Genomic DNA, 18,810 nt, shown 5'->3' with positions numbered 1-18,810 from the left:
ACATGTTATTGTCTAATAGACTGGAAAATCTAGAAACTAAATATTTAGCTAATGGATACGAGGCAGTACCTAAATTTGATACAATAGGGCGGAAAGGAATACCACTTTTATGAATTTTGGGAAGAGCATATAATCTGGCACAATTCGCAACAGATGGGATAAGCGAATGTTTTAAGTTGCTTGAAATGATTTGCGAAGATTTGATCGCAGTTTTTATTTTGGATAAGTCCGAAGGTGAAGGATCTTTAGGGATCGCATTATATGGTCCTTCGTTTAAGAGTTTAGTGACACCATCGATGTAAGTGTTCTTATCCATGACGACTATCTGGCCACCTTTGTCGGCCTTTGAAATGATAATATCCGGGTTAGAATGAATTTCGCGCATTGTAGCTCTTTCTCTCGCAGTTAGATTTGGTTTCAAAGGTTTATTATTGAATTTCACATTATGAGCGATAAGATGCCTAATCATTTCTTTCTGTGAATCTGAAACTTTACTGAACTTGAAAGCTTTTTCGATAGGAGCCAAAATCTTTGGAATCGAGGGTTTACAGGTTTGTGAGAAGTTAAAATTATATTTTAGAATTCTCTCTTGTTCTTCTGAAAGACTAACATTAGAAATATTAACTACTGGCTTGATGTTTACAATGGGAAGATTTTTTGAGCTACTTGAACTGGAAGACTGTAAAAGAAGTTTTTCGAATTTAACTGCAAGGGTGTTTTTATGACGGATAACTGCATTCTCCGTTCTAGACCAAGACTTTTGTTCAAGGGCAGTGAATTTTGGATAGGATTTAGCGAGTTCCAGATGAAGCTTATAGAGTTCATGTTCAATTTTGGACAATTGTTGACGTGTATCCTTTATCACGGACCGAAGTAAGGCAAACTTGCAATTTAACAGAATTCTTGAAACGCGACTCGAAGGTCTTTGATTAGATTTGATTTGAATAAAATTGGGGATCAATTTTTTACATTTACATTTAAGTAAAAAGTCAAGATGATTCAGGAATTTTTGCCGTTTCAGGCGTAATTTAGTGAAACGATTAACGGATGAAGGCATGATAAACAATGCAGAAAATCAAACTAAATTAACTGAGCATAAACTAATAGCATAACCATAATTAAATTAACTTAAATAATAAAGTACACACAATACAGCAGAAAAATCCCTCACTGAAATGAATAGAAAACAAAACGTTTGTAAGAAAAATGCATGAAGTCAGACAAGCAAAGCACAATATCCAAATGTACAAAACATAAACATAACTTGAAAGTTGCAAAAATGTACTCACCAAAACTCCTACAATCACAAAATGGCGGCCACACCACGTGCAAAAAAGAAAGCAAAATGTAAGCCTGTTTGGGGCTTCTATAATTAAGACACAATAACACGCCGAATAAATACTAATTCAGAAGTCAAACAACAAAAATCAGCGTTATATTCACAAAATTTTCACAGGACTAGTTTCGATGGTTTTACCGAACCATCATCTTCAGCTGCAAAACCGCAAATGAACAAGATAGGAAATAATGATTAGATAAGATAAGAAAGCCTGGACAAGAATAAGCAAGTGGCGCCATCTGTTGGCGAAACCAGAACTAAAACATAATTTCTCTAAAAGCCGAAGGCAAATTTGGATTGGAATTAGGATCGTTAACTAGAACAGAAAGATTTTTATGAATGTGAAATGCCTCTAGAAAATCCAGTTCTCCAATGGAATATGTTTTTTGAATAATTTTGGCAGCAGAAAAATTGAAAGTGTGATTTTCGGACCAACAATGTTTAGCAACAGAAGACTTCTGTGTTTCCTTTTTTCTAACATATGCCTCATGTTCTTTGACGCGAAATTTTAAGGCTCTCTTAGTTTGACCAATGTAAATTAAACCACACTGGCAAGGAATCCTATAAATACCCCAGGAATTCATATCCGGAATGGGGTCCTTGAGTATAGAAGTTGGAATTTTATTGATGGGAGAATAAACAACCCGAAAGTTAAATTTCTGCAAAATATGTGCAACTTTATAGCTAATTGATGGAAAGAAGGGAATGACAACAGAATTTTTATAATCTCCTAAAATAAGAGTGTGGCTTTTAGTGTGTTGAGATGACAATTTTTTAACTGCTTGATTAATAATGTTGGGTGAAAAGCCCCTGTCAATAGCTATTGCTTTTAAATAATTTAGTTCTTCATCAAGGGCTAGTTTGGAGGAGCAAACTTGAAGAGCACGGAAAACATAGGAATAAAATGAAGCTAACTTTTGTTTAGTCGGATGACATGATTTAAAGTGTGGTGGAAGGCAAACCGATGAAGGTTATATAAATATGCACATGCATATTTATATACTATATAAAACCTTCTTCAATTCTTATACATAATTTCTCTTAGGAAAAATACAATATTCTAAATATGCCTAATTAAAAAAAAAAAATCTTGAGGATAACTAACAGATAGCCTGTACATAATATTTTTCTATTTTGCAAGTGTGAAAGCAGTTAAGATAAAAACAGTACTTACCATACATTTTTATTATTTTTCTTTTTAAATTTTCAATCAAAAGGAACATGTTTCTGTGACAGTGAAACATGTGTGCTTAGCACTCCTTATTCACTGTCCCTGTCGATCACTATAGTAGTTTACTGCACTACCAGTATCAATTATCACTAATACTAGTATCCCACAACTGATCACAATGCCCAGCAACCACAACTAGTACAATACTAGGAAACGTTCACCCAACAATGTATTTTATGCTCAATCATTAAATACATTTTGCTGTCTTGCCAACTGTTTGTATACATCTATTTTTAATAATTTGCACGTATAAGCCGCACCCCTGAATTTAATTTCAACATATGCTGTCATTTCTATTTACGACCAAATCTCAAAAGTAATTTCACATTGACAAATTTTAGGTACCCAAGTCTTAATACATCAGAATTATAAACATTCATACCTTATCCAGGAATTTCTACCAGAGAAATAGCACGAATTTAATGATCAAAACTCCATTCAAATGATGGTAATAAAGAGTGGATAATAATAACAAATACTATTCATTAAATTATAGTCCATGTTATGAATTATGTGTGCTATTTAGTTTCATTAAAAGTAAATTCCTTTCATGGAGAACGTAATTAAAAAACAGAACTTCAACAGGAGACAAAAACTGTCTAAACTGTTGACTGTTGTTTTAAGGATATTTCACTACATTTTTTCTTTCTTGGAATTCATAAGAGCATTTTGTCAAAAGATTAATCTTTTATTACTTATACAAAGCTTACACCATTGAATTGACTATTGTGACTATTCTTAAATAAGTTAAAATAATTTTTTCTTTTTCTTTTAAATAATATTTGTACTGTTAAAAAAAACCGCAGATTCTTGTATTGATTTGATGTTTTAGTAAAATTAATTCATGAAGTTTGTTTGGAAAGAAAATCAGAATTTGAAGCAAATAGCAATACAATATTTCTAGCTTTTTTAATAAATTTATTCTTAAATACAAAAATAATTAAACAGGAAAAAAATATAGTAATAATTTTTAAAAAATTATAGACAGAAAGAAAGTAATAATAATAATTTACACAGAAAAAATAAAATTTTTGCAAGCATGCATTTTTTAAAGAATTTTCATAATAAAATGAAAAATATTGGATGGGATCAATCATCTACAGGATCATACACAGCGTGCATAATCCTGAGCTTAACTTTCGCTTTACGAGTTTCATCCATATTTTTCAATATAAATGGAAAAACTTCGTTAGAATACGATTACAACCCATTATTTTGTTCGGATACGATGTGTTCCATATAAAAAAAAAAGTCGCCTTCGATGTGACAGCGAAATCGTCTAAAGAAAAGAAAGCGGTTTCGTTTTAGCTTCGCTCTGATTGGTCGACGCTTATCCCAAACTCGGCGTAAAGTTGAAAACTTGGAACCCTATGCCACGATCCCTAAACCAGATTCTGTGACGTAGCAGTGACCGGTTGCCTTGGCAACGGAGGTCGGCTTTAACCACTTATGTCCTTATAAGTGTCCGACCAAGTCGAGGTGCACGTGATTGAAGCGAGATGAGGGCAAATTAAAATTTTTAAGTTGGCTGGTGGTGTGTCTGACAATTTTAGATCTTTGGCACTCCAAGCACAAACGTGTCCGGTTGGCTATGTCCTTTTGCATGCTAGGCCATACAAAACGTTGCTGTATTAGTTTCCTCGAAACCTTGATGCCAGGATGTGACAGACGATGTAACTGACTAAAAATGGCATGGCGAAACCCGGAGGGAACATAAGGTCGAAATCTTGAATCCTGGTGTATTTAATTATGGCAAAGCACACGAGGGCTATCGGCCTAAGGGGAGGGATGCTTTCGTGGAGGACTTTCTAAGGGAAACTGGCTCGTATACACGTTACACATGAAGAAAACCACGAAAACGCCCATGCAGCCAGTCCGTTCGCGGGATTCGAACCTTGGACCGAACTACCAGTGTTCAGCGACTTTACCGCTCGGCCGCTGGTGGGCCTGAACATCACAATAAAGTGATTTTCCAGGTGACAGCTGCATAGGCTGCAAATTGAGATTGCAAGAAGATTTGCTTTTCAAGAGGGTTTGTAGTTCTGAATCCCGGTGTTGTTCATCCGCAAGGGCAGCAAAGTTTATTGGCGAAGGAACGGCTACTTGTTCAATACGAGACAAGGTGTCAGCAACAATATTCTGCGAACCCTCAATATAACGGATATATGTTGAAAATTGCCCTATGAAGGCTAGGTGTCTCATTTGACGAGGAGAAGCTTTATCCGAACGCTGTTGAAAATCATACGTTAAGGGTTTGTGATCTGTGAAGATCATGAAAACGCGTTCCTCTAGCATATATCGAAAATATTTGACAGCTTCATAAATTCCTAATAATTCGCGATCGTGAGTGCTGTATCTGGTTTGTGCTGGTGAGAGTTTTTTAGAAAAATATGAAAGTGGTCTCCATAATTCTTGATCTTTCTGTTGTAAAACTGCTCCTATACCTGTTGTTGATGCGTCAACATGTAGAGACATTAGATTATTTTTTGGAAGAAGAAGATATGAAAAATATGCAACACTTTCGCCGGAAATCGAACCGCGGACCGCTGGAGTACCGGCTCAGCGTACAGACCCACTACACCACGAAGGCACGCTAGAAAAGCGGGAGAAATACCTTATAAACGTAGAGTGATAATGGGTTAGATACGGAAGGATACTGCAAATTTGTTGCCGAAATTAAATCATTTTTGCTTTTTTGGAACGCTTCGCGAAATTCTGTGGTTCAGGTTAAACACGTTTAACGTTTTTTTTTTTTTTTTTTTTGTTTGTTTTTGTTTTTTTTCTTCCAACCAAAAAAGAATTTAGAGGTGCTTGTATGGTCGCTGCATGAGGTAAGAAATGTCGATAAAAATTGAGCATAGCAAGATTTTTAAGTCCTTCACTGAAGATGGTTCGGGTATACAGCGGATAGCGGTGACTCTATCTGGAAGGGATGGTTCAGGTTAAACACGTTTAAAGTTTTTTTTTTTTTTTTTTTTCTTCCAACCAAAAAAGAATTTAGAGGTGCTTGTATGGTCGCTGCATGAGGTAAGAAATGTCGATAAAAATTGAGCATAGCAAGATTTTTAAGTCCTTCACTGAAGATGGTTCGGGTATACAGCGGATAGCGGTGACTATCTGGAAGGGGTCGAACGCCATCATGACCAAGAAAGGATACTCTTGGTTTGCCAAAAACGCATTTGGAAGGATTAAGACTGACACCGTACCTTTGAAAACGTTCAAAAACTGTTCTCAAATGTGATAGGTATTTTTGCTCTGAAGAGGAGGCGATTAAGACGTCATCAAAGTAAGGTACACAAAAGTCGAGGCAGATTAACACCTGATACATGAAGCGTTGGAACGTTTGAGTAGCATTGCATAAGCCGAAAGTCATGATCGGAAACTCATGATCGGAAACTCAAATGGTCCAAAAGGCGTAATAACCGCAGTTTTTGGAATATCAACTGGGTTAACGGGCAATGGTGACACGCCCGCTCGAGATCAAGGGTTGTAAAAATAGCTTTTCCCTCCGAACCTTGCATACAGTCTTGAATGTGCGAGACAGGGCAACTATCAGGAATTGTAGCTGCATTTAACAGACGATAATGGCCACAGGGGCGCCAGTTACCATTTCATTTCCGAACTAGATGGAGCGGACTGGCCCATGAACTTTTTGAAGTACGGCCAAATCCCTGTTCCGTCATGTATTGAAATTCCTCTTTGGCGGCTTTAAGCTTATCCGGAGGTAAGCGTATTGGTTTAGCTGCAATTGAAGGTCCGGTAGTTTCAATATAATGTAGTACATCGTGCTTGGGTTCGGAAATACCCATAACTGGGCGCGTGTTTGTAGGGAATTCTCTGAGAAGTTGATGCCATGGGAAGTTACCCGAAATCAGTTTAATGCTCAAATCTTGACTATTGCGAATTACTCCCGGATAAGTTAAGTTGGTTGTGGAATCTATCAAATGGCGATTCTTAAGATCGACAAGCAAAGAAAATTTTTGAAAAAAGTCAGCGCCACTAATAGGACTTGAAACAGTAGCAATAATGAATGCCATTGGATGTTGCGGCGCAATCCTAAATCAACAGATATCAGGCGTTCACCAAAAGTTTGAATAGTTCTATTTTCTACATAAAGTTGTAACGTGGTAAGGCGCTTTTGTTCGTGAAAATGTGATGGAACGACAGAAACATCAGCCCCGGTGTCTACAAGAAACCTTAAGCCCGAATTCTTTGCGATGACGAAAAGGCGTGCAAAATTCCGGCCGCTGTCGTTCACAACTTCGAGCAACGGCCCTTCTCGTTTCCCTGGTCGTTATAACGACACGGTGGGCGGCATTTGTTTCCCTTGTTTCCAAATTTGTGGTGGTAAAAAACAAATAGCCGGGTTATGAATACCTGGCCTTCATAACGTTTCCTCAGTGGGCTACGACGTGTATTTCGACCACGTGATGTGGAGCGGTTGCGCTGAAAAGCTTCAGCTTGGATCGCTACTAACTGAGTAACCTGTTTGGACAAATCATCAATTTGAGTCTGTAACGCCACAATAGTAGCAGTCTGCACTGCGTGTATTTACGCTGGAATGGCCAGCTCGTGAATTTTATCAGCGATTTCGGGAAGATTTTTAAGTGGTTCTCTACTGGCCGCTATAATGGTTTGCATGTTAGATGGGAGTCTATTCATCCATGTTGTTTTAAGAATGTTATCCGTTAGGTTACCGGCTGCTAAGTCTGACATTTTAGACGGCAATTGCGAAGGCCTCATATCACCCATCCGTATATCGTGCAACAACTGCTTAATTCTGTCTCAGAAATTAATTTTTTTAGATTTGTATTTGTCCGTCGCCGGTGAATTCAAAATTATTTCACGAGCTGATTGCAGTACCTCTTATTCTAACGCGGCGTACAAAATTGAGTTTCGTCGGCAGTAATGTGACTCAACTGAATCCGATTGAATGAACCGTAACGATGGGTCTCGGCGACAAAAAGTTTGTAGCTTAATTGCCACTCGCGCCAATTGGGAAGCAGCATCGTTGTCAACCACTTTAGATCAATCAAATATGCACAATAATAATATGTATAGAAAAATAATCAATATGTATATAGTGACACAGTTTCTTGGTACTTGAAATCAGAGAAATTGGCGGCTCAAATGCAGTAGACGATACATATATCCACTGAAATTATGACAGAAATATGTTGAATCACCGGAATGCAGCACAAGGCTTGAAATGACAGGTAAAATATCTTATTTGCATCTCATCACACTGGACAATTTACTGCTGCTCAGAATTTTGACATATAAACTCCATATTCGTGCAACATTGAAGGTTCCTATTCGTAATAAATACGGGTCACCAATTATGGTAGTACAATTTTTTGAGACAAATCATTAAATAATTATAACAATTGAATAGAATAAATATTATTTTGTTTTTGGTTGCTATGGGTTACCAAGACTGGCAGAGTTGAGTTGTAGTAGGCAAGTTGCTACATATTTATTTATCTATAATGTATATTAAACTTTTAATTGTTTAAAAACTAATTTTTAAAAACACTTATATAAATATGTAAAATAAATAACAGCTTTTTTAACTAATTCTAGATCATCGTATATCTGATTTTTCCGCCGACAGAGATGCATTTCCGAATTCAAGGCTAGTGTAGTTAGGTAGTGACTATTCTTAATATATTTTTGAGTATTTTATGGCAGATTGAACATTTTATTATTATTTGCAATATTTTCTTATTACGAATATATTTTATACATTATATTACTGAAAGTTTTTATTGTGGGGGGGGGGGCGCCAAAAAGGTATTTTGCCCCGGGCACCAGTTATGCTTGCTACGTTACTGCCTTAGGGCATAAAACTGGACTATGTGTTAAAAATTCTATGCAATTGTATGCCGGTATTGAAAGAAACAATCAATCTGATAAGAAATGGCTGCGACTTGTTTTGAAAATGAGGCGTAAAAGGTTACCAGCGAGGATATTCCCTTTAGCATCAGTTACCATTATTGGCGACTTTATCGCCTGCGCCGGCAAAACGGAAAAGTACCAAAAAGGGAATTAGTAATATATATTTCAGTGCTTTATGTAGAAGTCATATTATCCTAATGGAATGGTTTACAAAGAACGAAACTGCAGAGGAAAGACTGAAAATCCACGTAATTTTATTATTTTAATTAAATCCTTTTTAAATAATAAGTTTTGTGTAAATTGAAAACGAAGTTTTTCTTACGGTATATAGAATCGTTATTAGACTATTCCTGTTTTCTAGTCACATTCAGGAAGTAAGCGTATAATATATAATTTGAACTCCATGCGTTATGATAAAAATAAAATTTTTAGCCCAAATGGGCCATTAGTCTCGAAACACAGTTTTGCGTTCATTTAATTCAAATGTCGTTCACTGTAAATGCGTTAATTTTTCATTCGCGTCTTATTCGGCAAAACATACGATATTTAACTTTCAAACCTATTGATTAACAAACTACGTTGTTTAAAAGCAAGAGATGCAGTTAAAAATATATATATTTTTTTTTTTTTTTTTCCTAAATGATTAATTTAAATAAATATGCTCTGAATTCATGATGTAGCTAATTTAAAAAAGTATACCGTCGATCGCAAAAGTTAGCTACCGTCGAACCGTGAAAGTTGGTAGGTAATCTCGCCAAAGTTTCGCTAATAGTTCTAGCAGAATTCTGAAGGAGATGCGTCAGTAATAATAGCCGCTTCGTGAAAAGGCTTTCGTCGATCTCCACTATTTTGTTAGGCCCTCTGATTTTACCCAAAGCTCTATAGAACGCTGAGAACTTCTCACACGCACTTGTTTCAATCTATTACTTTGTCGGCCATATTCAGCTGACAATATCGCGTCCATTAATTCACACTTTTTTTTTAATGGTAGGGTTCCATCACACGGAAAATAATCCACTACTTGCTGTTCTGTAAAAGGAGCTACAAAATTTAATTTCTTTCCCCCCCTCCCAAAATGCAAGGAAAAAATACAGTAATAACTGTTAATTTATATTCTTGTTCAAAAAACAACGTGGCTTATCGAGAATCAATCAGGATTACATCAAACGAAGACGTTATGAATGCGTTTTTGAGACGCGCGATTTAGGACCTAAAACTGGAGCAGAACATAGCGCGATTTGCGCTATAAACACCTAGTAATTAGTTTCCAAAATTTTTGCATTCATTATATTTAAGTTTATTTAACACATTTGCTTTTTAATTAAAAATTTTTACAGTATTTGATTTTACATTGATATTTTATAAATGCTACTAGCAGATATTTTCTATTTTTTATATATATTTACACCAATAGATAAGCAACTTATTAATTAATTAAAAAATACATTTTGCGATATTTTAGAAACGTGAATAATCAGCAAAACCAAAAATTAAAATACAACAATAAAAAGTGAATTAGTAATATATATTTAAAGCTATGACAGGAATTTTTTTGATTTATGACAGGAACAGATTTGAATTAATTTTCTTCTTAAAAAAAATTCTCATTTTTAGTTACTACTACCTACTACTTACTTTAGCTTTCTACATAATACTGATTACTTGAAAGTAGTCAATATTATGTAGAAAAGAAAATAGCAATTACTATTTATGATATAACAGTATGCAAAAATGATATGTATCAATTTCAGTATAAGCAAACAAAACCAAAAAAAAAAAAAAAAAGCAGTTTTTCATTTATAAGTTACTTAATGTAAGAGCAGTAATAAAAGACAAGTATAACTGATAAGGTAGATATCAAAGACATGCATAATCCATCATATATGACTGAGAATTATTCTTATCATTACATAAAATATTAAGTATCCTTCATCTTGCAAGTTTCTTAAGATTTGAATGGATTATTTAATTTAGATAACACCTATAAGAATTACCTGCTTAAGCTGTATCCTAGGTTTTATTGATGTGATGGGCCACTGAGGGATGAAATCCGAGGATCTTGCACTTCTCTTTCAAATGGCAGATTTGGAAAGTGAGAAATTGATATTAAGATAAATTTCTTATTTTTTAAAAAATAATTAATGATTTAAGGGCTTTGTGGAATGTGTGACTCAGTCGCAAAGGCATGGGAAACCATCAGCCAGTACTAACCACCACACATGGATATCAGCAAATTTTTATAAAAATGAAATATTATTCACCTACCCCCTCCCTCAAAACAATGGGCAGCATATTTCTCAAATGCATCAAATATATATACATCAGCGAATATTATATCCTCACATAAATGTAACGGATGTATTCTATTAAACAATCAAAAAGTACATTCAAACATAAATACACAAATTTTTTTGAATGAATGCATTTAATTGAATGATTTGTAAAATGTTAATTAAAAGATGTTAAAGATAATAATAAAATATTTTGAATATAATAAAGTTAAAATTATATAAATCTCATAATTAAAATATTAAACTCATATGAATGCAAAAGTGTGTTTAAAACTAATTATATAAATTGTTCATGCATTCTTTTGCATAAAGAAAATATACATAGCTTAAACTTTTTAAATCCATGTAATACGAAATATTATTTTTAAATTTTAGAATATAAATAATGAAAACAGATTAAATATGAATCTCAAATTTTAGCAGTATGTGAATATCTATTTTTAATAAATTAATTTTTAGATTAACTGTTTATAATTTATAGTTTCAAAACTTAATATTTCATGAGAACAGCTACACAACTGATAACAAGAATGTTACTCTGAAAAACAGTTTCCATATATAATGTAATATTATTAATAAACACATTTAAAATATATATAATATATAATTAGTGTCAACATAGAAAAATATAATTTACTAAAGCTTATTAGGCATCACTGGGATTTTTTACAGAAGTTTACTGTTTCCAGTTAAAGAACAATTACAAAATTTATAGATATGCAGTTAATAACTTATATGTACATTTTTATTATATATACATTATATATACATTTATTATATATACATTTTTATATTTTATATCCATTATATATACATTTATATACATTTTTATATTTTATATCATGTCCACTTACAGCTTTAAATATAACAAAACTGCCCATTTATCTCAATGCATTTACAATATTAATCATTTTTGTCTTAATGAATTTTTTATACCAATGCCTTCCTGAAAAAATCAGTTTTAAAAAATTTGATATTTTTTTCTATATGCAAGATTATTTATTTAGAAGCAAAATAGTTCAAATACTGCTCACAGTAGTACAATTAAAACTAATAGAGATAATGAAATCAAATTTCATTTAACACCAGTAAGAAAAATGCACAAAACAAAAAATTTTCTACTTGGGTAATAAAAAAAGAAAGTTCACGGAAACTTTCTCATAAGAACATAGCTATTTGTTATAAATTTACTATCAACATTACATTACATGATGTTGCAAAACTATGCAGCCAAGCAAAAGTATCTTAAAAAACAGAACCATGTATATTATCTTTAGCCTCAGTTTTTTTAAAAAACTTAACCCAAGAAGTTGTAAAAAATATTTCACATTCCTTTGGAAAGCACTTTAAGTTTTAGCCATTTAACGTAATTACTCTGTCTCTCTCTATATATATACACACACACATACGAGTCGTCATGAAAAGAAAGAAAATGTTCATTATCATTCATATGAAAATGCTTATTATTAAAAAACATTACTTCTCTCTGACTAGTATTGTTAGTATCGTTCTATTACAGTAAGAAATTCAATATACTTAATAGAAATCAAGATAAAATATTTAGCAGTGTATTGCCTTAAAAGGTGTTTAAGTGAAAAGGTGTTTAACTACTTCCAACAACTTTCACAGCTCAATATATACTTAAATATAACTGAATGAACTTCATTGTATTTCAAAGACAATTTCAGAATGTAATGTGAATTCACACGATGTCAAAATACTTTTTAAACTACCACATAAAAGCAGTTCTGAAATGAACTGGTTTATGATTTCAGGAACAAATAAAAACAAGATTAAAATTCTATATTTTAAACAACCTGGTGTATTTTTCATTAAAAATATAACACAACTTACCAACTTAGCACCAAAAATGATTTACTTACTTGCCAATAATTTCTCGCAATTCGTAGACATCATCAAATAAAATTTCATCCTCCGCCATCATTTTCATATATTTATCAAATTTTTTTAAAGTTTGGGATATGTTCACATGCACCGAACTTGTTCATTCACAATATTCCATTAAAACACATTATATTAATGAAAAGCAAATTATACGGCCTCAAACTACAAGAAAAGAAACATATTACTACAGGCACATTTTGAAATTAACAAAATTTTGTACGTTGCTTTCAAATTACAAAATGAATTACAAATTTTTAAAAAAAATGCAGTCAATTCTTTAAATTTATTCTACTAAAAATAAACAATATAGCAAAGCACAGCTCTCTAAATTATATGTGCATTTAAACACATGTTTGCTTCGAAATCGCCGATTAAATGCTTCCTCACGCCGCGAAGTACATTAGCCGACGAACTGGTTGAGCACAGACGAAACCAAACGCATGCGTGTTGAGGTCAAATTTTGCTTCTTATTTACTGTTGTTTTGGTTTTCTTTGAAGCGTGATGTAAATTAAATCTGAATGAATAACTCCGTAAAATAATAATTGTGGTGTGAAAATAAATTTTTCTTATTTTTACGTGGACTTGCAAATATTTGGCACAAATAATTCATTTAAAATGATAACTTTAGCTTTTCACTTTGATCATAACCGTTTGCTACTTAATAACCGCATCCGTCATTTTTGTTGATTTTTGATAAGTGTTGTAAGGGACAGTTATTTTTTTCACGTTATGTACATATCATCATATGTTGCCACTTTTCATCCACTATGTTATTCAGTTATCTTTTTTATGAATTGATAACATTTTTAGATTTATGTTTAAACCATTCATTCCGGAAACAATACGTTATTTATTCTTGTTATTGCTGAGTTAGTAAGTGGTACTTACTATTTTCTATGTTTTGTAGTTACCTAATGCATTTGATACTTTTCTTATTTTTCAAAACTATATAATTGCGATGTCATGAAGTATTTATTTGTAAATATTAGATATCAGCTCTGTTTGTGGAAATAATTGAGCAATCAAAAGAATGTATATAAATAACATTTTGTAGCATAGAACATTCAGAATCATAAGAAACATTGTTTTGTATTATTAAACATTCGAATATCCATCTGAAAGTAATAGAAATGGTGTTGTAAAACAGATTATGCTGATTTATTCCACAATACACTACAGTTTTTCCCTAAACAAGCCAATTAAATTTTTCTTTAGAAAATTAAATTTATTTGAATACGTATTTGTGAAGAAACCTTAAAAGTAATATATAATTTTGCAGTGTTTTTAATGTCATTAAAATTTCTTATATTTTTCAGGCGCTTTTTTTAAGCTGTATGTTTTGATTTAAATATAATTTTTTGTGTGTGTCTTAATGTTTCTTAGAATATTCCTAAGTTGTTTTTTTTTTTTTTTTTTCGTATGTGTTTTACAGGATAAAAGTTCCATTAATTTTAATTGTGGTTCACATTAAATTTTTATACGATAATAGAATTTAAAGTAAATTTTATTGTATTTAATATGTGATGTAAAGTTTCAATTTTCATATTAATTATGAATTAAGAATTTGTGGAAGGTATTATTAAATTTTTATACGATAATAGAATTTAAAGTAAATTTTATTGTATTTAATATGTGATGTAAAGTTTCAATTTTCATATTAATTATGAATTAAGAATTTGTGGAAGGTATTATGGGAATAAGATAGTAATAGAGGGTACTTTTCCGTTTCGCCGGCGCAAATCTTGCCAAGCAGACTTTGTTGGCGACAGCATACAGTATACACATAAAATATGTTAGTTCTAAGAATTTTTTATTTTGAAGGCATAAACATTTTAATATGGTTTAAAATTTTGTAAAAAGCCGATAAATAAAGACAATAAATTTGTAAAAAGACATTAATTTAAGAATTTGCTATGCTTTCATGGTTCAACATCCTGGTTCGCCGGTTCGTGTCACGTAACCCGAAGTGATCTCATCTCACGTAAACTACGCTCCAAAAATCAAATTCTCTCAGTAATTTCATGTGAAATCTTAATTTGGAATACAAGTTGAAATGCGAGAATTATTTCAATTCGTACGAATAGCTTACTCAGAAATTATGTAAAACCGCAGTGCTTCACTTCGCTAGTGCATTCTCGTTAGAATTGGTGAATTTAACCCTTGATTTTGCCTTTTTTATATTTTCGCCTTTTGTGTGATTGCATTCGAATTGATTTTAGTGTGATTGCATTCGAATTGACTTAATAACCGCGAATGGTCTTGGTGCATAAAATTTAACTATCTTGTAAACATTCTATGCGATTATATGCCAGTATTGAAATAAACAATCAATCTAATAAGAAAAGTTTGTTTGCAACTTGTTTTGAAAAGGAAGCGTAAAAGGTTACCAGCGAAGATATGCCGTTTGGCATCAGTTGTACCATTATTGGCGACTTTATCGTTTGTGCCGGCGAAACGGAAAAGTACCTAATAGAGGAGTTCTAGTTTTTAGTATGTGTCAGTTATGTTAGCAAATTCACTAACTTTTAATGATTTTGCTTATAGTCAGCCGAAAAGATTATATTCCCACTGTCATATTTCACTCTGAGCTCAATACAGTAGGATAAGTACTGTTCACCTAGCCTCCACACTCATCTGCATATCAAAATCGTAAAAACAACCTTGTACAGTCAAAAGTTGTTAATTCGGAGTGATCTATAATCCGGACCTCAAAACTAAAAACTTTCTGCGCATGCGCCGCATTGAGACATGCGCATAGGCGTTTATGCGTGCGCATAAGACCTTTTACGACTGCGCATATGAGTGTGCGCAAGTGCAGAATACGTTTTCGCGTGCGCGTTTTATGCATAATGGACGTATAAGCTAAAATTATCTAATTATCTATTTCAGTTAATGTTGATGATTGCGTTGTTCCTTAATTTTCGAATTGGATCCGGCTCATTATTTTTTGCAGACTGTAAGAGCAATTTTATAAAAGTAAGCTTAAACTTCGATTATATCAAATAGAATTTCCGATATATACTTGTTAATATGTAAAGGATCTAAAGCGAAAGTATGTTTTGAAATCCGAAATCTGTTTATCAATTTCACGTTGCTCGGCGGGGGGAACGCCGCGGCAGGCGCGTAATGAATTGGAAGTTGATCTTTCAGCACAGATGTTTTTATTTTATTTGGCTTATAATTCCTTACCAAATGTAGTATTTCATCTCGATATGCTCCGTCTTTGATATGATTTAAAACAAGTTCCTCGTTATTATAATTCGCTTCCGATAGCGAAGAAAAGTGACAGAGGTTATTGAAAACAAAAAAATTTCGATTGACAAATTAGTCGGTGTTCTCGACACAGCAATTATAGGACTTGAACAGCGGAACTTTGTAACTGAACAAGAAATTATGTCTGTTTAATAGAATTAAAGAGAAAGTATTATCACATGAAACGAAGCAAAACTTAAACAACTTACATTGAAAGAAATGTTTAATAAAGTAAACAAATAAATATTAAGCTTTTTCTTTTTGCAAATTTTGATACCCTTTAGATCATAATTGTTCTTTATTTCATAAATTACGGTTTCATATTTTTAATTTTAGAATTTCTGCATGCCATCTTTCGCGATTTAAACTGATGATCTATAATCCGGAAAAATCGATAATCCGGAATCGCCGAAGTCCCGATGAGTCCGGATTAACGACTTTTGATTGTATTTAGCGTAGGTATAATGAAACACTCAATCGATTTCGAGGGCAGCTAAAGGTCCCTCCTCATCAGGAGAAAGAAATACCTAGAAAGAAGAAAATTAAGGAGAAGGAGTCTTAGAAACACGTGGTCCTTATCAGCACTGCACGTGGCTATAGCTGGATTTTTAATCAGAGTTGCACTGTCCGCCTACTTTTACTGAGCCAGGCTATCTGATCAAGCATAAAGGACAAGAAAAATCAGCGAAGTTAAAATAGGGAGCGAGGGGCAAATGCACCTTCACGCTCAAAATCTGAACTTCAAATTTTTCTTGTCCTTTATGCTTGATCAGATAGCCTGGCTCCGTAAAAGTAGGTGGCCAGTGCAACTCTGATTAAAAATCCAGTTATAACCACGTGCAGTGCTGATAAGGACCACGTGTTTCTGAGACTCCTTCTCCTTTATTTTCTTCTTTCTAGGTATTTCTTTCTCCTGATGAGGAGAGACCTTTAGCTGCCCTCGAAATCGATTGAGTGTTTCATTATACCTACGCTAAATACAAGGTTGTTTTACGATTTTGATTGTCACATTAGCGTGTTTCTCTTCTAGTCTCATCTGCATATGTTCATCAGACTGCCTGTGTAATGAGATTCATCATTTTATAGCTCATGTCATGGCTCCACTACTATCAAATTTAACATGCTGAAACATTAGGCCTTTGGGATGATTATTATTGTGCTTATCTCAATAGGGAATGTCATCTATTACCATGAAGTTTTGTTTCATAATTTTTATAGCACTTTCATATCTCTGTGAAACAGATGACATGTTATGCATTTTTTCTACTTTATTAAAATGTCATTTATGGCAAAACTAGAAACATGTGACATGGCAGAAATATTGCTAATGGATTTTCCACAACAGTAACACCTAATTAGTCATTTAGATTATATATCTCTTACAATTTTCTTTTCTGTGATCATTATGAAAATGTCTCTTTTCATACCTGTCCGAACTGATGCTGTGACATTAATGGTAAAATCCAGTACCTTCCAAGAGTATTCAGATACTTTAAAAGTAGTGACCTTTTGTATTTAGTTATTTCAAAAGTTTAAAGTTATATTTTGTCCTAGTACTTATTTTTATCCAGTACCCACTAATATATTGCCAAAAATATTAACCCATGACTCCGATTCACATAAGCATTTAACAGTCATTAACTGTTCTAAATTCTTATACAAAAATAACATTTTTATTTCTTTTTTGTTCACATTCTTTTTCATTTTGAAAGGGGCTAAGGAAAAGTGAGGGAATTTTTTTAATTTTATTGTATTTATTTATTCATTCATTTTAATGGTTTGAGGCAATTTTGAATGTGATTTCTGAACAATACTTGCTAGAAAACAAAATAAGTCATTTTTATTGCCAAAAGGAGCAAATATGCTGCTTTATGTGTATTTGCAGGTACTAGATAATCAAGTATCCATTATTCATAAGTAGCACCTAATAACTGGTACCTTGATGCTTTTGAGGTTGATGTGTGAATTGGAAAATCAATTTACTTGTTGTGGCCAATGTACTTTTAGATTTCATTTTTACTGCTAAATTACTTAGTTTCTTATATACATTTGTATTGAATGACTATGACTTTGTATTAAATGACTATGAAATATTTTTGTTACTACTGTATTTCTCTATTTTTAGATATAAGTATATAAACAACTCGTTAACAAACAACACAATTATAGTTGGATTATTTTTAATAATGCTCCAGTTCTCAGCAGTTTTAAAAATTTAACAATCGAGAACATTAACTGCTATGACTTTGAAAACCTTTATACTTCTCTACCATTAGAAGAAATTTTTACTAGTTTAATGCAACTTCCACAACTTTTTCCTGACATACTTGACATCCTTTGTATTGAAAGAGGGAATACTTATCTGAATTGTGCATTATTTAATAACTACATTAAATTCAATAATAAGATCTTTCAGCAAGTTAGAGGAATTCCTATGGGAGCAAACAATTCTACACAAATTTGTAACCTATTTATTTTTACTTTTGAATATAAATTCCAACTAAGTTTAAATAAAAATGAATTAAAGCTATTTGCTCATACTTTTAGATACATAGATGATATTATAACTTTCAATAATAATTCTACTTTTGAGCAATTCAAAATTTACCCAAATAGTTTAACACTTAATAAAACGAATACGAATCAAAATACTATTGAATACCTACACCTGCAAATTATTAAACACAGCAAAATTAAATTATTTGATAAAAGAAGGAATCTTCATTTTCATACTATTAAACTAATTAATTGGAACTCTAATATCTCTAGAAAAGTAATAGAAAACACATTTCATAGCCAAATAATCAGAATAAAAAATATATGTACTGAAATAGACAATTTAAAGGAAGAAATAATAAAGCTAATTAATGTTCTAGTTGATAACCAAGTACCA

General features: G+C 32.5%; 2 protein-coding genes across 5 annotated transcripts in view; one reads left to right on the top strand and one right to left on the bottom strand.

Moving 5' to 3' along the window:
- Positions 1 to 13,074, bottom strand: part of LOC118195384 (peripheral plasma membrane protein CASK-like) — a 312,734-nt gene extending 299,660 nt beyond the window's left edge. For all 4 annotated transcript variants that reach the window (XM_085824783.1, XM_085824782.1, XM_085824780.1 and 1 more), the window contains exon 1: positions 12,643 to 13,074. In XM_085824783.1, coding sequence (XP_085680909.1) covers positions 12,643 to 12,710 — 68 coding nt within the window. In that variant the 5' untranslated portion in view covers positions 12,711 to 13,074. The remainder of the gene's footprint in view (positions 1 to 12,642) is intronic.
- A 285-nt stretch (positions 13,075 to 13,359) lies between these two features.
- The window catches only part of LOC118181365 (rho guanine nucleotide exchange factor 7-like), an 84,917-nt gene continuing 79,466 nt past the window's right edge, over positions 13,360 to 18,810 (top strand). Inside the window, exon 1 of the mRNA XM_035350496.2 lies at positions 13,360 to 13,538. The gene's annotated coding sequence lies outside the window, so the exon portion shown is untranslated. The remainder of the gene's footprint in view (positions 13,539 to 18,810) is intronic.

Source organism: Stegodyphus dumicola, chromosome 10 (assembly GCF_044657685.1).
Source record: "Stegodyphus dumicola isolate Sdum_Otavi_A_Nest chromosome 10, ASM4465768v1".
NCBI classification, from domain to species: Eukaryota; Metazoa; Arthropoda; class Arachnida; order Araneae; family Eresidae; genus Stegodyphus; species Stegodyphus dumicola.
Note: the sequence above shows the minus strand (reverse complement) of the source record. Positions and strands in the feature narration are given on the sequence as shown.